We start from the raw sequence: 18,589 nt of genomic DNA, 5'->3' as shown, positions 1-18,589 counted from the left end.
TAAACAGTTATTCTCATTGAGATAATCCAGAATAACATCCCCCAGAAACCCTTCAAATATTTTACCAACAATAGAGGTTAGACTTACTGGCCTATAATTTCCAGGTTCACTTTTAGAGCCCTTTTTGAATATTGGCACCACATTTGCTATGCGCCAGTCCTGCGGAACAGACCCTGTCGCTATAGAGTCACTAAAAATAAGAAATAATGGTTTATCTATTACATTACTTAGTTCTCTTAGTACTCGTGGGTGTATGCCATCCGGACCCGGAGATTTATCTACCGTATTTTAATCTTATTTAGCCGGTTTCGCACCTCTTCTTGGGTTAGATTGGTGACCCTTAATATAGGGTTTTCATTGTTTCTTGGGATTTCACCTAGCATTTCATTTTCCACCGTGAATACCGTGGAGAAGAAGGTGTTTAATATGTTAGCTTTTTCCTCGTCATCTACAACCATTCTTTCCTCACTATTTTTTAAGGGGCCTACATTTTCAGTTTTTATTCTTTTACTATTGATATAGTTGAAGAACAGTTTGGGATTAGTTTTACTCTCCTTAGCAATGTGCTTCTCTGTTTCCTTTTTGGCAGCTTTAATTAGTTTTTTAGATAAAGTATTTTTCTCCCTATAGTTTTTTAGAGCTTCAATGGTGCCATCCTGCTTTAGTAGTGCAAATGCTTTCTTTTTACTGTTAATTGTTATTTGCCACCACAGACTTGGGTGCTCGTAGAAAACAGAAAAAGATATCTCCAATAGTGCAATAAACAAGAAAACGAGCACTCACCATTTGTGCAAAAAGTCTGTCCTTTATTGAGGCTTCATGTTAAAAAAGCAGGATACAGCAGGGAGAACCTGAGGTTCCTATGACGACGATCGTTTCGCTCTAGTGAGCTTCTACGGGTCGCTTTCATAGGATGTTTCACAGAGAAGCTCAAACACTCTGGCTTGTACTCTTCATGTGGGAACATTCTCACATAACTTGCCATCATTTCCTAAAATGCAAAAAGTGCTTTCATCACTAAATAGCACTTTTTCCCACTCCTCCTTCCTCCATTTTAACTATTTCAATGCCCACAGTTTTCGCCTTTGTCTTTGTCTGGCTGTCATCAATGGCTTCTTTCGGGCCTTGACCCTCTCAATCCTGCTTCCAAACATCTCTTCCTAACAGTTGAAGTTGCTACCTCAATATTGCACTTTTCTTGCCATTCTCGCAGAAGCTGAGGAGAGGCGAGCTTTCGATTGGCAAGGGATGTTCTTATCAGTACTCTATCCTCCCTTTTAGTTGACTTTCTGGGCCGACCAGATCTGGGCCTGTCCATGTTTCTGCAAAATTCTTACGACTGTACTCTGATTACAGCCGACCTTCCTTGTGATCCGGGGGCCAGTATAACCCTCTTCATGTAGCACCACAACTCGCACACGATCCTCCGCTGACAAAAATCTGAAGGCTCCCATCATAAAACTGTACAGTATGATTCACTAGATAGACCAACAGATAAAACAAACAAACAAAGCAGCAGATGTGATGCACTGTGATTGGCTGCCATATCCAGGTTATGATTGGTCACAAGAACCTCATCTGTGATTGGCTAAGTTTGGATCTGAAGCTGTACAATATTTAGTTCTGCTTTCAATTCCCATATTGTTGCAATAATTTCAGGCAAAACTGCTTCAAAAGCTAAAATATTACAGGGAGAGAATGCAAAATTGTATTCTGAACAAAACCATATATAATATGTCATATTAGCATCGAAGATATTCGACAGAAAACGTTTAAAACTTGAAAAATCAATCAATTTATCCTATGCCTGTGCAGGACTTTTGAACACCACTTGTATATATACTAGATGGTGGCCCGATTCTAATGCATCGGGTATTCTAGAATATGTATGTATGTATGTATATAGCAACCACATAGTATATGGCACAGGCCATGTAGTATATAGCAGACAAATACTACGTGGCCTGTGCTATATACTATGTGGCTGCTATATACATACATACATACATATTGTAGAATACCCGATGCGTTAATACAGGATACGCAGTATATAACACTGGCCACGTAATATATAACACAGCCCATGCAGTATATAACACTGGACAGGTAGTATATAGCAGCCACGTGGTATATAACACAGCCCACGTAGTATTTAGCAGTGTGGGCACCATATCCCTGTTAAAAAAAAAATAATTAAAATAAAAAATAGTTATATACTCACCCGCCGGGATCCAGCGAAGCTGTGCCGATGCGCGCGCGGCTGCCGCCATCTTCCATTCCCAGGATGCATTGCAAAATTACCCAGATGACTTTGCGGTCTTGCGAGACCGCTAAGTCTTCTGGGTAATTTCGCAATGCATCTCTGGGAACGGAAACTGGCGGCAGGCGCGCGCCTGGGTGGACTACGGAAGGTGAGAATAGCAGGTTTTTTGTTTTTTTATTATTTTTAACATGACATCTTTTTACTATTGATGCTGCATAGGCAGCATCAATAGTAAAAAGTTGGGGACACACAGGGTTAATAGCAGTGGCATAACGCGGTCCGTTAACGGTGGCATTACCCTTTGTGAGCGCTGACTGGAGGGGAATATGCGGGCACTGACTGCACTGGAGTAGGGAGGGACTAATTCTCGGCCGGACTGTGCCCGTCGCTGATTGGTCGTGACAGCCAGGATAGGCAGCTGGCGAGACCAATCAGCGAAGCGGGATTTCCGTGACGGAAGTTGCCGACAGACAGACAGAAGGACAGACAGAAAGACGGAAGTACCCCTTAGGCAACTATATAATAGATATAGTAGATATATATATTTCTCTACTATATAATTGTCTAAGGGTCACTTCCGTCTCTGTCTGTCACAGATATTCATTGGTCATGGCCTCTGTCTGTCATGGAAATCCAAGTCGCTGATTGGTCGTGGGCGTTTTGCCACGACCAATCAGCGACTGGCGCATATGCAGCATCAATAGTAAAAAGATCTAATGTGACAAATAATAATAATAATAAAAAAAAAGGTTATTCTCACCCTACGACGTGGCGCGCTGTCCTCGGCAGTGTGAGCAGCAGGTTCCGGTGCTAAGGATGCTATACGAGAAGGACCTGCCATGACGTCACGGTCATGTGACCGCGACATCATCACAGGTCCTGCGCTCATACCGCACACAGGCACCAGGACTTCAAGGGGCCTTCGGAAGGTGAGTATATGTTTATTTTTTATTTTAAGTCTTTTTTAAACACGCATATAGTGCCCACATTGCTGTATACTACGTGGGCTCTGTTATACACTACGTAGCTGTGCAATACACTACGTGACTGTTATATACTACGTGGGCTGTGCAATATACTACGTGGGCTGTGCAATATACTACGTGGCTCTACAATATACTACATGGCTCTGCTATATACTACGTGGCTGAGCAATATACTACGTACCTGTGCAATACACTACGTAGCTGTGCAATACACTGCGTGGCTATGTTATATACTACGTGGCTGTGTTATATACTACGTAGCTCTGCTATATACTACGTACGCTATATTAAATCTGTTATATACTAAGTCGGTTGTGTTATATACTACGTCACTGTGCAATATAGTACGTAGCCTGTGCTATATACTATCTACATATTCTAGAATACCCGGTACGTTAGAATCGGGCCACCATCTAGTATATATATAATCAGCATTAAATATACATTTCAACAAGAGTACAAAACAAGGTATGTACATTTACAAATACTCCAACCCGGGACATGCTCGGAGGCTCAGGGCGGCTACTGCAATCCCCTTACAATACCACCCAGTCTCTAGTCACTCGGTGACTTGGATAATCTTATCTTCAGAAGCAGAGGTGACTCTTTGTCTTCCTTTCCTGGGGCGGTCCTCATGTGAGCCAGTTTCTTTGTAGCGCTTGATGGTTTTTCCACTGTACTTGGGGACACTTTCAAAGTTTTCCCAATTTTTCGGACTGACTGACCTTCATTTCTTAAAGTAATGATGGCCACTCGTTTTTCTTTACTTAGCTGCTTTTTTCTTGCCATAATACAAATTCTAACAGTCTATTCAGTAGGACTGTCAGCTGTGTATCCACCAAACTTCTGCGCAACACAACTGATGGTCCCAACCCCATTTATAAGGCAAGAAATCCCACTTATTAAACCTGACAGGGCACACCTGTGAAGTGAAAACCATTCCCGGAGACTACCTCTTGAAGCTCATCAAGAGAATGCCAAGAGTGTGCAAAACTGTCATCAAAGCAAAAGGTGGCTACTTTGAAGAACCTAGAATATAAGACATAATTTCAGTTGTTTCACACTTTTTTGTTAAGAATATAATTCCACATGTGTTAATTCACAGTTTTGATGCCTTCAGTGTGAATGTACAGTTTTCATAGTCATGATAATACAGAAAAATCCTTAAATGAGAATGTGTCCAAACTTTTGGTCTGTCCTGTACACAATGGATATTTAAGGAGAAAATATATTTTAATAACCCACATGACTATAGTGGTGTATGGCAAGCTCTTTTACCTAACTCTATCCAATAACTATAGCTTTTTCACTAACCACTTTGACCAAATTAAGTCAAATGGTTCAATTCTACTATTATGCTTTGCAGTAAGATACTCCGTGGACTGTGCATCCAATACGTGTGTGTGTAGTTCCATTAATGGAGGAGGAATTGGTCACTTCCCAATGGTGGTCTTTTATCTGTAACCTGGGTCTCTGGAATGCAGATAAGCAATTGAAAACACAAGAGCCTAGAAATAATTTGGTAGCACTGTCCTTCTGGCTTCCACCACATGTCTTTTCAATGTCACAGTAGGAATAACAAGTGATGGTTTTCTTTACATTTGACTATTTTTTTTGTTAACAGCCAAAGAAGCCCAAAGCCCCAGAAAATCCATTCCATGGCATCATTTCAAAGTGTTTTGAGCCCCACCTATATGTGTATATAGAGTCGCAAGACAAGTGAGTAGTAAATACTGCTTTTTAGATATTGAATTTGAAAACTAAACAGTGATTGTATAACTGTATTTTATCAGAATTGAATAATTCTGTATATATTATGTTAAATGAATATTTTTTATTAGTTGTATTCTATGCGGCACTGGTACCTAATTCCATCTAGTACTGAACTCATTTCACAGTAAGCTTCTTAGTGGGGCTAGCACTGCCAGGGGTCTGTCTTGCTTCCTGCCAGCCAATGTAATCCCAGGATTCAGTAATCCCGCCACACCCTGTCCTGACTTTACATTGAATTTCATTTTTATTTTCCTCTTTTCCACTCAATCAGAAATGTTTTCCATTAGTGTTTCCCTTGCAGGCACCCTAAACTTGAAAGGAATTTGTAACCTTAGCTAAAGGTTTTTGAGAAACGAAAGCTTTATTCCAAGTTTATTAACCAATGCTTACCCTGAATTGATATTGAAAAAGACTTTATTTCGAAAGCATGTCCTGTCACTTGTATTGTATCTATTTGGAATTTTTAGAATCCATTTTCTTGTCAGCAATTCTTTTACTTTTTTTTTTTTCTTTGTATTTCTTAATGCTGTCACACCACCATAAGTTGACAAGCTCCCCTTTTTTGGTCTTAACCCCTTAACGTGCAATGATGGATATATCCGACATTGGCGCCTCCCCCTGTTTGGTGCTTGCTTCGGCGATGAGCCCACACCTTTTCTGGCACATAACAGCTGATGTCAACAGCTGTCATGTGCCTGTAACAGCAGCGGGTGGAATCGTGATCCACTCTCTGACAGGGACATTTAACATGCACGCACAGGAAGCATGTAATTAACCACGTGCCACATAACGGCGGGTTGCTGATGAGTTTGCAAGCAAACTCGGGGTCTGCAGGAGATCCCGTTGGTTGTCATTGCAGGATCGCTATGAGTGCCGCCCAGCAGTTGGCGCTCATAGCAAGTGAGCATTTCTGCTAAATAGATCAGGGCTGCAGCCCTGCTCCATATAGCACAAGCAATTAGATGATCGCAGCTTCTAGTCTCCCAAGGAGATTATTGAAGCAAGTAAAAAGTTTTAAAAAAATAAAGTTTTAAAAAATAGTTTAAAAAAATATATATATAAAAGTTCAAATCACCCCCCATTTTCACCATTCAAAATAAAAGAATTTAAATAAAAAAAAACAAAAAAAACACATATATGGTATCGCCATGTTCAGAATCGCCTGATCTATCAAAATGTGAAGAGAATTAATACAGTTAGTAAACAGCGTAACGAGATAAAAAATCAAAATGCCTTTATTATGAATTTTTGGTCACCGCAGCATTACATTAAAATGCAATAACTGGCGATCATATCTACACCAATATGGTATAAATAAGAACATTAGATCGTTGCTCAAAAAATAGGCCCTCAACTAACCTGAGATCACGAAAAATGGAGATGCTATGGGTCTCGGAAAATGGCGCCTTTTTTTGTGACAAACTTTTGAACTTTTGGGGAATTTTTTTTACAATTTAAATAAAAAATAACCTATAAATGTTTGGTAACTCGTAATGACCTGGAGAATCATAATGGCAGGTCAGTTTTAGCATTTAGTGAACATGGTAAACAAAAAAAAATTGTGGAATTGCACTTTTTTTGCAGTTTCACTGCATTTTGAATTCTTTTCATATTTTGTAGTACAAGATATGGTAAAATCAATGGTGCTGTTCAAAAGTATAGCTCGTCCCGCAAAAAACAAGCCCTCACAATGGCCATATTGATGGAAAAATAACAAAGTTATGGCTCTGGGAAGATGGGGAGCAAAAAACGGAAATACACCTGGTCCTTAAGGGGTTAAAGATTTTAACCCCTTTCCGATGTTAGGCATAATAATGTACCCATGTTGGACTCCCCCTTTTTGGTGCGGGCTTCGGCGCTGAGCCCGCACCTTTCTGGGCACATATCAACTGATTTATACAGCTGACATGTGCCCGCAACAGCCGCAGGGTGAAATCGCAATCCACCTGTGGCTGTTAACTAGTTAAATGCCGCTGTCAATTTCTGACAGCAGCATTTAACTTGCGCTTACCGGAAGCGCGTCCTTTATCCTGCCCATTGGTGACCCTGTCACACGAATACCTAATCAGAGCAGCACATGAAGACCCCCCACAGGCTGCCCGAGAGCATGAGCATATCATTAACTCAAAACTGAATATAAAGATTAAAGAACAACCACAAGATGGATTTAATCAGCCAAGATATCATTGTGATCAGTATAACAGAGCCGACCTGACACTGTCTGTAGGTTACTGTGTACAATCCTGCTGACAAGTTCCCTTTAACCCATTATCTACCAATGTCCTTTTTTTGGGACGCTTAATCTTTAGCTTCTAGCAACTAAAATTTTATAATTTTTATAATTAGGTCCAATTTTTTGTGTTGTGTTTGTAAAATGAATGTTTACAAAATAAGAAATCATGTCATTGTCATTTTTAATTGGATATTGGGACGCCCTTTTTTGAAAAATCCGTACTTGCAAAAATTTTGCAAATTATGTTTCTGATCCATTAGGACCCAAATCATTAAAAATCTGTCATAAAAAAAAAATTGAAAATTGCAAATTTGGCAAGTAATGGGTTAAGTTTTATTTATCGATTTTAATTTTTTTTATATTTAGACATTTTTATCTTGTTAGGGTCCCCTTAAAAATAGTCAGAATACAAGGAGTATTGCTGCTCAGACTTCCAGGGATTACCTATTTTTACAGAGAAACATGATAAGTATTTAATTCCCGTGCTGCTCTGCCGCAGATGAAATGAAGCATTGCATGGTACTTATTCTTATTAATTGGCTTTATCTATTTTTTTAACTTCTCTGTTTTGTCTAATTACAAATTATTACTCCAAGCTCATCTCTATCATCTTCCAATTTACTTTGTATGTTAAAAATAGGTTCTTAAAAAAAAAAAGTGATTATTCCATAAACCATCCTAATTACCTATGTAGGCATTAGAATCGTGTGCATGTACATTAAAATACTTACCGACTGCGGTCGGACATGACTGTTCCTTTACTTTGCCAGGTCACACAGGGACCGTTGTGTAGGGCAGAGTTCCTTGCTTAACCTTCGTTCGGCTGAGTAGGTACAATTGTAACTATTCCGTTTTAAAATTGCAATAACTTTTTTTTTTTCGAAAAGCCGGAGAGGGCTGAAATTTCGTGACATCTCTGCAGTTTTGGTCCAGAATATGTTTGCCAAATTTCAATAAAATATATATGAAGGTACAATTGTACCTCTGCAGCCTGTTAACATTGTAAAATTATGCAGCCTGACGAAGGTTAAAGATTTGCTTATGGAGCCTCAGAAGGAAGCTCCATAAGCTTACATTGAGAAAGTGAATACCAAGTTCAGACTTTTCACCTGTGTGAGCTGGCAAGTCTATTTTCCGGTCGTGTGGTCTAGAAGAGGACCGGAGCTGCACGCTCGGATAACCCTTATACGAGCAAGTTCACTAGTAATTATTTGTATGCACTTACACATCCTTAAGTAATTGGGACAGATTATGAAATAGAAATTTTGATGGTACATTTTCTTTGAGTACCGTATATACTCGAGTATAAGCCGACCCGAGTATAAGCCGACCCCCCCTAATTTTGCCACAAAAAACTGGGAAAACTTATTGACTCGAGTATAAGCCTAGGGTGAAAAATGCAGCAGCTACCGGTAAATGTCAAAAGTAAAAATAGATACCAATAAAAGTAAAATTAATTGAGACATCAGTAGGTTAAGTTTTTTTGAATATCCATATTGAATCAGGAGCCCCATATAATGCTCCATAAAGTTTATGATGGCCCCATAAGATGCTCCATATTAAAATATACCCCGTATAATGCTGCACAAAGGTTAATACTGGCCCCATAAGATGCTCCATAGAAACATTTGCCCAATATAGTGCTGCATAAAGGTTGATGGCCCCATGAGATGCTCCACACATTATGGCCCCATGAGATGCTCCACACATTATGCCCCATGAGATGCTCCATACATTTGCCCCATGAGATGCCCCACAAGTTTGCCCCATGAGATGCTCCATACATTTGCCCCATTAGATGCTCCATACATTTGCTCCATGAAATGCTCCATACATTTGCCCCATGAGATGCTCCATACATTTGCCCCATGAGATGCTCCATACATTTGCCCCATGAGATGCTCCATACATTTGCCCCATGAGATGCTCCATACATTTGCCCCATGAGATGCTCCATACATTTGCCCCATGAGATGCTCCATACATTTGCCCCATGAGATGCTCCATACATTTGCCCCATTTGCTGTGATTAAAATAAAAAAAAATCACATACTCACCTCTCTTCGCTCAGGCCCCCGGCACCAGCGATAGTCACCTTCCTTGTTCCACTGCTGCATGCTGCTCTGTCTTCCCCGTCCTCCGCACTGACTGTTCAGGCAGAGGGCGGCGCGCACACTAGTCGCGTCATTGCGCCCTCTGACCTGCACAGTCACAGCCAGAGGACGGAAGACAGAGCAGCGCGCAGCGATGGAACGGAGGACAGGTGACTATCGCGCAATGCTCCCCCTCCCCCCGTCATACTCACCTGCCGGCGGCATCGTCCTGTGTTCAGCGGTCACGTACCGCTGATTAAAGTAATGAATATGCGTGCATATTCATTACTTTAAATGAGCGGTACCACGTGACCGCTGAACACAGGAATAGCTGCTCGGAGACCTTCGGACATGCAGGGACCGCGCCAGGAGCAGGTGAGTATGTCACCGCGCCGCTCCCCCTCACCCGCCGACCCCATCCCCGCCAGTACTGACTCGAGTATAAGCCGAGAGGATCACTTTCAGCCCAAAAAAGTGGGCTGAAAATCTCGGCTTATACTCGAGTATATACGGTACTTTTGCCGCTTTAATTCCGTGTTTAATGCCAATGTAAAAAAAATAGTTAGTGAAGGGAGGAAAGGAATTAAGAAAAGATTCTACTTCTCCGTTCCTGGTTTTTGCTTCATATGTTAAAGCACCCTCAGGCCAGTTCTCATGATGAGCACTTCTGTACTAATTAGCTAATGTAGGTCTCTTAAGTTTTTCTTTATTGCCTTTTTAGTGAGCTCTTTTACATGCATTTTTATTACGGTTTTGTCTCTTTTAAATAAAACTTTGTTTTGCGGATTATACTATGTTTCCTCTGCGGGAACGGATTAAAAAAGCATACGATACGTGGATTTCAATTGGAGATTTTCAGCATCATATTCAAGTCTATGGGGAAAACCCACAACATGGCAAAATCCGCATGTGTCAGAATCTGTCTGAAAAAATATAATGTGCACCTAACCTTAGGGTGATTTCACACAGAAGTATGTTTCTGGAAAACATTCACTGCAGTTTGTAATATGGTTTTATTTACCAAAGCTAAAAAGTTGATCAAGTAGGAAGAAGTTGGATTCCACTCTTGAACTTAAAGGGGTTGGCCGGATGCTACAGATCTACCATCTATCCATGTGCGCAAACTATAAAAATGGCATGGTTGCTATATTTGGAAGCATCCAAGAACTGCTGACCAGCATCTTTAACAGTAGATTAGCGGGGGTGCCAAGTGTTGGACTGCCATAGAACCAATATTGATGGCCCATCCTAAGGATAGGCCATCAATAAAGTAGTGAACTTCTCCTTTCAGAACTGCCACAAAAACCTGTAGCATTTTTCCAACAATGCTTGTGTGTATAGTTAACCAGACTATACAGTCAAGGGGTAAAAAATTAGGAAAAGCTGAATCTATCGATCAGTCGGGATCGCAACCACAGAGTTTCTTTAAAAACTTTTCTATAATTCTTGAAAAATCATTGGAAGTGAATGTCAAGCAGTGAATCTATGTACAGTATGTATTTGTTATTCCTCAGCATACAGTTTTCCTTAGTTCTCTTTTTTCCTAGCTATTATTACAAGCTGCACAACATTTTGTCCTTACGGTCTGGGAACTTCTGATATGAAATGTGTAGAACTAAGTGTGTTTTTATTTAACTACAGATGGGGACTTTTCTGCACAAATTAAGTTTTTTTTTATGTCTGTGGAAAATGAATGAATTAAGTTCATGCTTGCTCAGCAGTGTGGAAATTTACTGGCCCCATTATTTATAAGCCTTTATTTTTTATAGTAGGTGGGTACAGTACTTTGATTTAACAAGAAAGTAAAATTAAAAGTCCACTTTTTTTTTCTTGCTAGTCCCTTTTTTTAGCAGAACATTTAATAACTAGATGGAGGCCCGATGCTATCGCATCGGGAGGGCAGTAATGTCACGACGGGGGCAGGCTTTGTAGCATTGAGAAGTGCTCTTCAAGAGTCTCATTTGCCCATTGTTGCCTTCGACGTTGTGCCTTTGCTGCTTTCCTTTCATTGTTATTGGCGTACTTTTTAGGAGGAGCCATTTTGGCATTGATATTTGCTTTTTAAAGGGGTTTTCCCACGAATGAAAGTTCATTTTAAAAATTGTCTGTGTCTGACCGTGTGCAGAACATACCACAGCTCCTGGGCAGGGGAGGAAGCAAAAGACAATACTGACATTACAGCAGGAGATCGCAGAGGATACATTTTGTGAGGTGAAATATTGTTTAAAAACAGTGAAATATTTTGCCTGACAAAAGAAATCCCCTGTGATCCCCTGCTGTAATGTCAGTATTGTCTTTTGCTTCCTCCCCTGCCCAGGAGATGTGGTATGCTCTGTACACAGTCAGACACAGACAATTTTTAAAAATGAACTTTTATTCGTGGGAAACCCCTTTAATGTGACTGGCTTCCTCTGCCTGTAGACATGTTGCGCATTTGCTCCTGGGATCAGCCGAATGATTCGCTGCGCCTGTGCGGAATTTGCGCAGGCGCAGTGAATCAGACCGCCGCCATCTTTGTGCAGAGAGATAGCGCCGGTCACATTAAAACTGCGCATTCGCTCCTCCTGTGCAAAGATGGCAGTGGTCAGTGAATCATTCGGCTGATCCCGGTGGCAGCGTGTTTGCGACGGTGTTCCGCTGGTGGTATCGCGCAAGAGGCTGTGTACGGCGTATACAGCGCGCACGTTTGTGTGTGGTGCGTACAGTGTATACGTATACAGTGTGTGTGTGTGTGGGGTGCGTACAGTGTATACAAAAATACATTATTCTTGTTGTCTTTATTTACCATATAACTACAGGATTAGTAATGGATAGGCATCTTTTATTATAGACGCCTCTCCATTACTAATCTGTGGGCTTGATGTCACAAGACAATACAAAGTTGACATCAACCCCACAAATATGAACCCCAGTTGCCGCCGCTACAGGACAAGTGGGAAGAGCCGGGGAAAGTGCCAGAATTGATGCATCTAATAGATGCGCCTTTTATGGGTGGTTGCGGGCTGCTATTTTTAAGCTGGGGGTGGGGGGGGGGCAATATCCATGGCATTTTACCAGCCTGAGAATACTAGTCCCCAGCTGTCTGTTTTAGCTAGGCTGGTTGTCAAAAAGGGGGGGGAAACTCAAGCCTTTCTTTTTTTGTTATTATTTATTTTATTAATTAAAAAATACAGTGTGGGGACCCCTCTATTCTTGATAACCAGCCTTGCTGAAGCTAACGGCTGAGGGTTGCAGACCCCAGCTGTAAGTTCTGCCTGGCTGTTTATCAAAAATAGGGGCGAACACATGCCGTTTTTTTTTTTAATTATTTATTTACAGTGCAGGAGGCGGCTGATGAATACTCCCATCAGCCGCTCCTGCTCCCACTGTTGTTAGCGGCAGAAGGCGTCGGCTGATGGGAGTGGTAGTCCCATCAGTTGACACCAGTGACTGGAGATGAATCACTGATCACAGCTGTGGGCTCATTCTGTCTTTTGCCAGCTTGAGAACCACAGCTCTCTGATCAGCGGTAATGATTTCACTGCCGATTAGAAGCTGTGTTTGCCGTTCTGTCACGCACATGACAGCGTGACAAACGCCCAGCTGAACCCGAACAATAACAACAGACTTCCTGGCGAAGTCTGTGTGCGGTGTCCTTGCCTGAAAAGTAGGTGTTCGGTACGGACGCCAAACTTCACTGTTCTGGTTCGCCCATCTCTACTGAACACTAAATGTTATACAACCAACAAAGCTCAAAAACAAAGCCATATTTGCATTTTTTTTTAGCATTTTACAGTACTTAGAATTTGTTTAACGTTTTTTTAGTATATTATTTGCTAAAATGAATGGAGTCATTCAAAACAACTAATCTGCATTAAAAAAGCCAAGTGAAAAGAGAAATAAAAAATCATAGATTTTGGAAGAAGTAGAGAAAAAAAAATTAAAGCGCTAAAAAAAAGTCCCATTTCTTAACAGGTTAAATCTATATTCTTTGCTCTATAATTAATAGGAGGAGGTATTGGCAAGTGCTCTGACTTTTCTGAGAATGCAAAGAACTGTCATGTCTACTGGGATGTAAAATCCAGTACAATATAAATGAGCTCTCCAGACATGCAAAACATAGCTAAATAAAAGAAATGTCATTATAAATAGATTAAAAAATGGTATAATTAGCGAATTACACTACTTTTGTCAAAGACACTATCCACTGGTACATTAAACTGAACTGTTTTGGTACGCTGACAGAAACCTTTCCTAGACTGCTAATAGGACAAGTGTCTGAGCAGGTGCATTAGGAAGTTTGACATTACATGGTATAGGTTATCTCCTTGTCACAGTACCTGCTCAGCATTCATACCTCAGCACCCCTGGTATCTCCAGAATTAGATCAAATAGACATGGCGAGCAGCAGTGTCAGCAGCCTATTCTTACCTCAGTACCCCTTGTATCTACAGTATTATATCACATTGACATGGTGAACACCAGTGTGAGCAGCCGCTTCTTACCTCATCACCCCTGGTATTTCCAGTATTTGATCACATTGACATGGTGAACAGCAGTGTGAGCAGCCGCTTCTTACCTCATCACCCCTGGTATTTCCAGTATTTGATCACATTGACATGGTGAACAGCAGTTTGAGCAGCCGTTTCTTACCTCATCACCCCTGGTATTTCCAGTATTTGATCACATTGACATGGTGAACAGCAGTGTGAGCAGTCGCTTCTTACCTCATCACCCCTGGTATTTCCAGTATTTGATCACATTGACATGGTGAACAGCAGTGTGAGCAGCCGCTTCTTACCTCATCACCCCTGATATTTCCAGTATTTGATCACATTGACATGGTGAACAGCAGTGTGAGCAGTCGCTTCTTACCTCATCACCCCTGGTATTTCCAGTATTTGATCACATTGACATGGTGAACAGCAGTGTGAGCAGCCGCTTCTTACCTCATCACCCCTGGTATTTCCAGTATTTTATCACATTGACATAGTGAACAGCAGTGTGAGCGGTTTCTTCTTCCCTCAGTATCCCCTTGTATCTACAGTATTATATCACATTGACATAGTGAACAGCAGTGCGAGCGGTTTCTTCTTAACTTCACACCCCTGGTACCTCCATCTACAGCAGACCTGGGCAAGATGCGGGCCGCATCCGGCCCGCCTGATGATTTTAAACGGCCCGCCAGCAAGCTGTCACTTCTGACAGCCGCCCCGGGCACCGCTCGGCCAGCCGCTTCTGAGGAGGACCGCTGGCGGCTGGAGTGAAGGCCCCGAGCTTATCCACACGCTGTCGGAACTGCGCATGCAGAGCTGAGTGATGAGGAGCCATGTTCCCCTGTGCAGGAGGATGCAGCAGCAGCGCCGCCAGGTTCCTGTTTCCTGCTCAATCTTCTGCCCTCCCCCGCATCCCAGAAGCCAACGGAAGTCAACATATCAAGTCTGCACAAGAGCAAGTAAGAGCTGCAGAAGAGGGGAGTCCTGGGCAGGTCATGGGGGCTGCAGGTGGGAGAGGAGGGGTGCATGCAAGGCTCGGGGCAGCCTGCCAGCAGAGGTGACTGGGGGGCAGTTGCTGTCTCTGTGTGAGGGGATAGGAGGGCTCCATGCCTGTGCACCTGTATAGAAAGCTCCTGCTTCGTATCATGCATTGTGTGTTCTATATAACAGATACAAACTCTGTACATCTAGTGCTGCGTGTGTGATCTCGGGGGGTGCGGAGACCCTATTTCAGTATTTGGGTGGTCCCCCAAGACACTATGGGACTGTTACAGATACCCCAGCACTTGGCGCTTCTGTCAGCCCCATAGCCATTGCACATATGTGTCCACCACTTGGGCGCAGGATCTTGTGAGCAGACGATCCCTCCTGTGATCAGACAGACAGCTCTTTTCCTGTAGAGGGGTCATAATAGCTCTTCACGGGCCAACCCCTTTAAAAGGGAACTTCCTGGATGTTTTTTCTTTTAAATATGGAAGCAGTGGTGTAAATGTGTTAGTGCTTGTCCCCCCATAAAAATTGAGATCTTATTTGTAATGATCCAATGTGCTAATCTTGAGAAATCTTGCATAGAAACCATATGCAAATCATGCAAAAAGTGCACTGTGGGAATATCAATGCACTTGGAAGACAATACTGCTGCAGTGACACGCCCCCAGTGCATGTCCAGCCCGATTTACATGTGACGTCTATACTAGATTTCTCAATATTGGTCCGTTAGATTGCTGTACAAAAGGTGTGTTGTTATTGGGGACAAAAAGCTCCTCCACAGCAATATTACTGCTGACGGGCCCCTTTAAGCATTTTACCTTGTCATCCAGTTACTGGGGGTAGGTTTCCCTTTTTTAAGCAGTGATCAGACCCCAACTGGAAAATCCATAGTGCTTTTATGTTACAGTGGGAGGATTTGCTGTTTTAGTACACAGTCTTAAAGGGGTTGTCCAAGATTAGGAAAACATGGCTGCATTACTCCAAAAACAGAGCCATCCCTGTCTGTTTGTTTATGAAAAGATAGCATACGTATAATACAGTATTGGGTGAAAATGAGTTAATTATATTAGTCCGGCCCTCTAAAACCATCCCAATTTCTCATGCGGCCCCATGGCAAAATTAATTGCCCACCCCTGATCTACAGTATTAGATCAGAATGGCAGGGTTGACAACATTATAAGTGGCCTTTTCTTACCTTAGCACCCCTGGTATCTGCAATATTCGGTCAGAAAGACAGGGTGAACAGCAGTGTGAGCAGCCTTTTCTTACCTCAAGACACCTAGTATCTATAGCATTAGATCAGAGAGATAGGGTGCACAACAGTGTAAGCAGCCTCTTCTTACTCCTGCACCCTTGTTATCTCAATCTATAGTACTAGATCAGAAAGGGTGGATAGCAGTGTTACCTCAGCACTCCTGATATCTCCAGTATTAGACGAGATTGACAGGGTGCACAGCAGTGTAAGCAGCCTCTTCTTACCTCAGCAACCTGGTATCTCCAATATTAGATCAGAAAAGCAGAGTGGACAGCAGTGTGAGGATCCTCTTTTTACCTCAAGACCCCTAGTATGTATAGCATTAGATCAGAAAGACAATGTGGATAAGTGTGACCAGCCTCTTCTTACATATGTGCTAACTTTGTGGTGGGTTCTGTCTTCATCAACCATAAAAATCTACCGTAATTTGTGAGAAGTGTCCTTGTCACTACCAGATACATTTTCAGTACTTTATTGTGGAGCTCAATGACACACTACTATGAAGACTTCTGCTTTAACCACAGTTTCAATACAACATAATGTGTTTTGGTCCTGACAGACCACTGCGCTACACTTGCCATATGCTAGATAAGATTTGATCCTGTAGTCTTCCTGGGGGTTGCCTGGTAGCAATTTATCTCCCTTAAATAGCATGCTTTTGAAGGAGGCATCAAAGCCAATATTGGTCTTATCATTTCCAAACTTCCATTGCCGTAGTACTAGAAGTTAACAAAAAGCTAATTTTTAAGGCACATTTTCTCATCTGAAATAAGAGACCGTGTCACGCCACGTTACTTTTCTTTTACATTATGGGTGATGTATGTAAAACAGATGTACACAGTAGTTTCATTGGAAAACTCTTCTCTTTGATTTGTAAGCCCGCAGAATGAATGTGATTTCCTTTGCTACTGGCACATTTTTGTAGAAATCGAACCTCGAGATTATTCAGCCAGGTATGTGAGATACAAATGTGGTTTGGATTCAGTTCATGCATTTTTTGGAAAATCTAAGAATGCTTAAAATAGTGGAAATCTATACCGTAACTTTTTTGCTTTTTTTCCCCTGGATATTTGAATTTTAAGGACCTTTGAAAACGGAGTCTCATATGTACAACCCTCTACATGATAACCAAATAAGTAAAAAGGTTTTTGGTTGGTCTCTTCCTCCACAATCGTTTAATTTTGCATTGAAAAAGCTGTTTTCCCTGAAAATCCGTACACCCAACCGTAACCGCCATTGTGTGTGAATACCATAAACTAGTTGCTCTTCAACTAAATTCAATGTCTATTCTCATAGGAACCTAGGTGAATTGATTGATCGTTTTGTTGGCGATTTCAAGGCCCAAGGGCCACCAAAATCCACTTCTGAAGATGCCGGGGCTGTTCTTCCAAGTTGTGCTGACCTGTTTGTCTACTATAAGAAGTGTATGGTCCAGTGCTCACAGCTAAGCACTGGGGAGCCAATGATTGCCCTAACCACTATATTCCAGAAGTACCTGCGGGAATACGCCTGGAAGATTCTATCCGGTAACTTGCCCAAGTAAGTTTAACTGTAATCTAATTTAGATTTAATAAACTAAATTATTGATAAAAGTTAACTTTTCTCTTTTTCCAAAACTCTAAAGCAGGGGTGTCAAACTGCATTCCTCAAGGGCTACAAACAGGTCATGTTTTCAGGATTTCCTTGTATTGCACAGGTGATAATTTAATCACCTACACAAATAATGAGTTGGTGATTAAATTATCACCTGTGCAGTACAAGGAAATCCTGAAAACATGACCTGTTTGCAGCCCTCGAGGAATGCAGTTTGACACCCCTGCTCTAAAGTGTATTATGCTGGAGTAAATGATGTTCTTGATCCGTTACTGATTTAGAGAACTTGCCATACACCTCTTTCTGTGTTGAATTAAGTAAGGCATTCTTGTCTAACAAGCATTAAAAGTGTAAAAATGCTGCACATATGCAAAACTTTCATCTGTGGTGTGTAGATTTACCATAGTTCCTTATTTTCTGGGCAGAAAGGCGTTCTCTCATAAAGACAAGCCCATTTTTTATTTGAACCTTGAAGGGGAAAATATGTTGCTTGTGGGAAAATATTATTAAATGCCAGACATGCAAATAAATGGGTAATGTAATACATAATGGGTCGTGTCGTAGAACGTATTTCTCCTTATCAGCTCTGGCAAATAGCTGTGATACCCTTAAGACCTCAATATGCCCTGAAATTGTGTGCCATGTCTTTTTTAATTTGGATACTGGTGCTAGCTATTGTTCGCAGAATTATCTCTCTGTTTAATGTTTTTGAGATATACTGTGCTGTGCAAAACTTTAAGGCAGATGTGGGGGAAAATGCTGCAAAGTAAGAATGTTTACAAAAATAGAAGCGTCAATCGTTTTTATTTATAAACTAGCTGAAGAGCCCGGCGTTGCCTGGGCATAGTAAATAAAATATCTGTGGTTAGTTATAGCACCTCACTTCTCTTATTTTCCCATCACGCCTCTCATTTTCCCAATCACATCT

General features: G+C 41.5%; 1 protein-coding gene across 1 annotated transcript in view; it reads left to right on the top strand.

Annotated features, from left to right (window-relative positions):
* The window catches only part of VPS53 (VPS53 subunit of GARP complex), a 408,370-nt gene that overhangs the window by 250,030 nt on the left and 139,751 nt on the right, over positions 1-18,589 (top strand). The window contains exons 13-14 of the mRNA XM_069757361.1: positions 4,874-4,968; positions 17,365-17,607. Coding sequence (XP_069613462.1) covers positions 4,874-4,968; positions 17,365-17,607 — 338 coding nt within the window. The remainder of the gene's footprint in view (positions 1-4,873; positions 4,969-17,364; positions 17,608-18,589) is intronic.

The sequence above is a fragment of the Ranitomeya imitator genome, chromosome 3 (genome assembly GCF_032444005.1).
Source record: "Ranitomeya imitator isolate aRanImi1 chromosome 3, aRanImi1.pri, whole genome shotgun sequence".
Taxonomy (NCBI): domain Eukaryota; kingdom Metazoa; phylum Chordata; class Amphibia; order Anura; family Dendrobatidae; genus Ranitomeya; species Ranitomeya imitator.
This window is presented reverse-complemented; position numbering and strand designations above follow the sequence as displayed.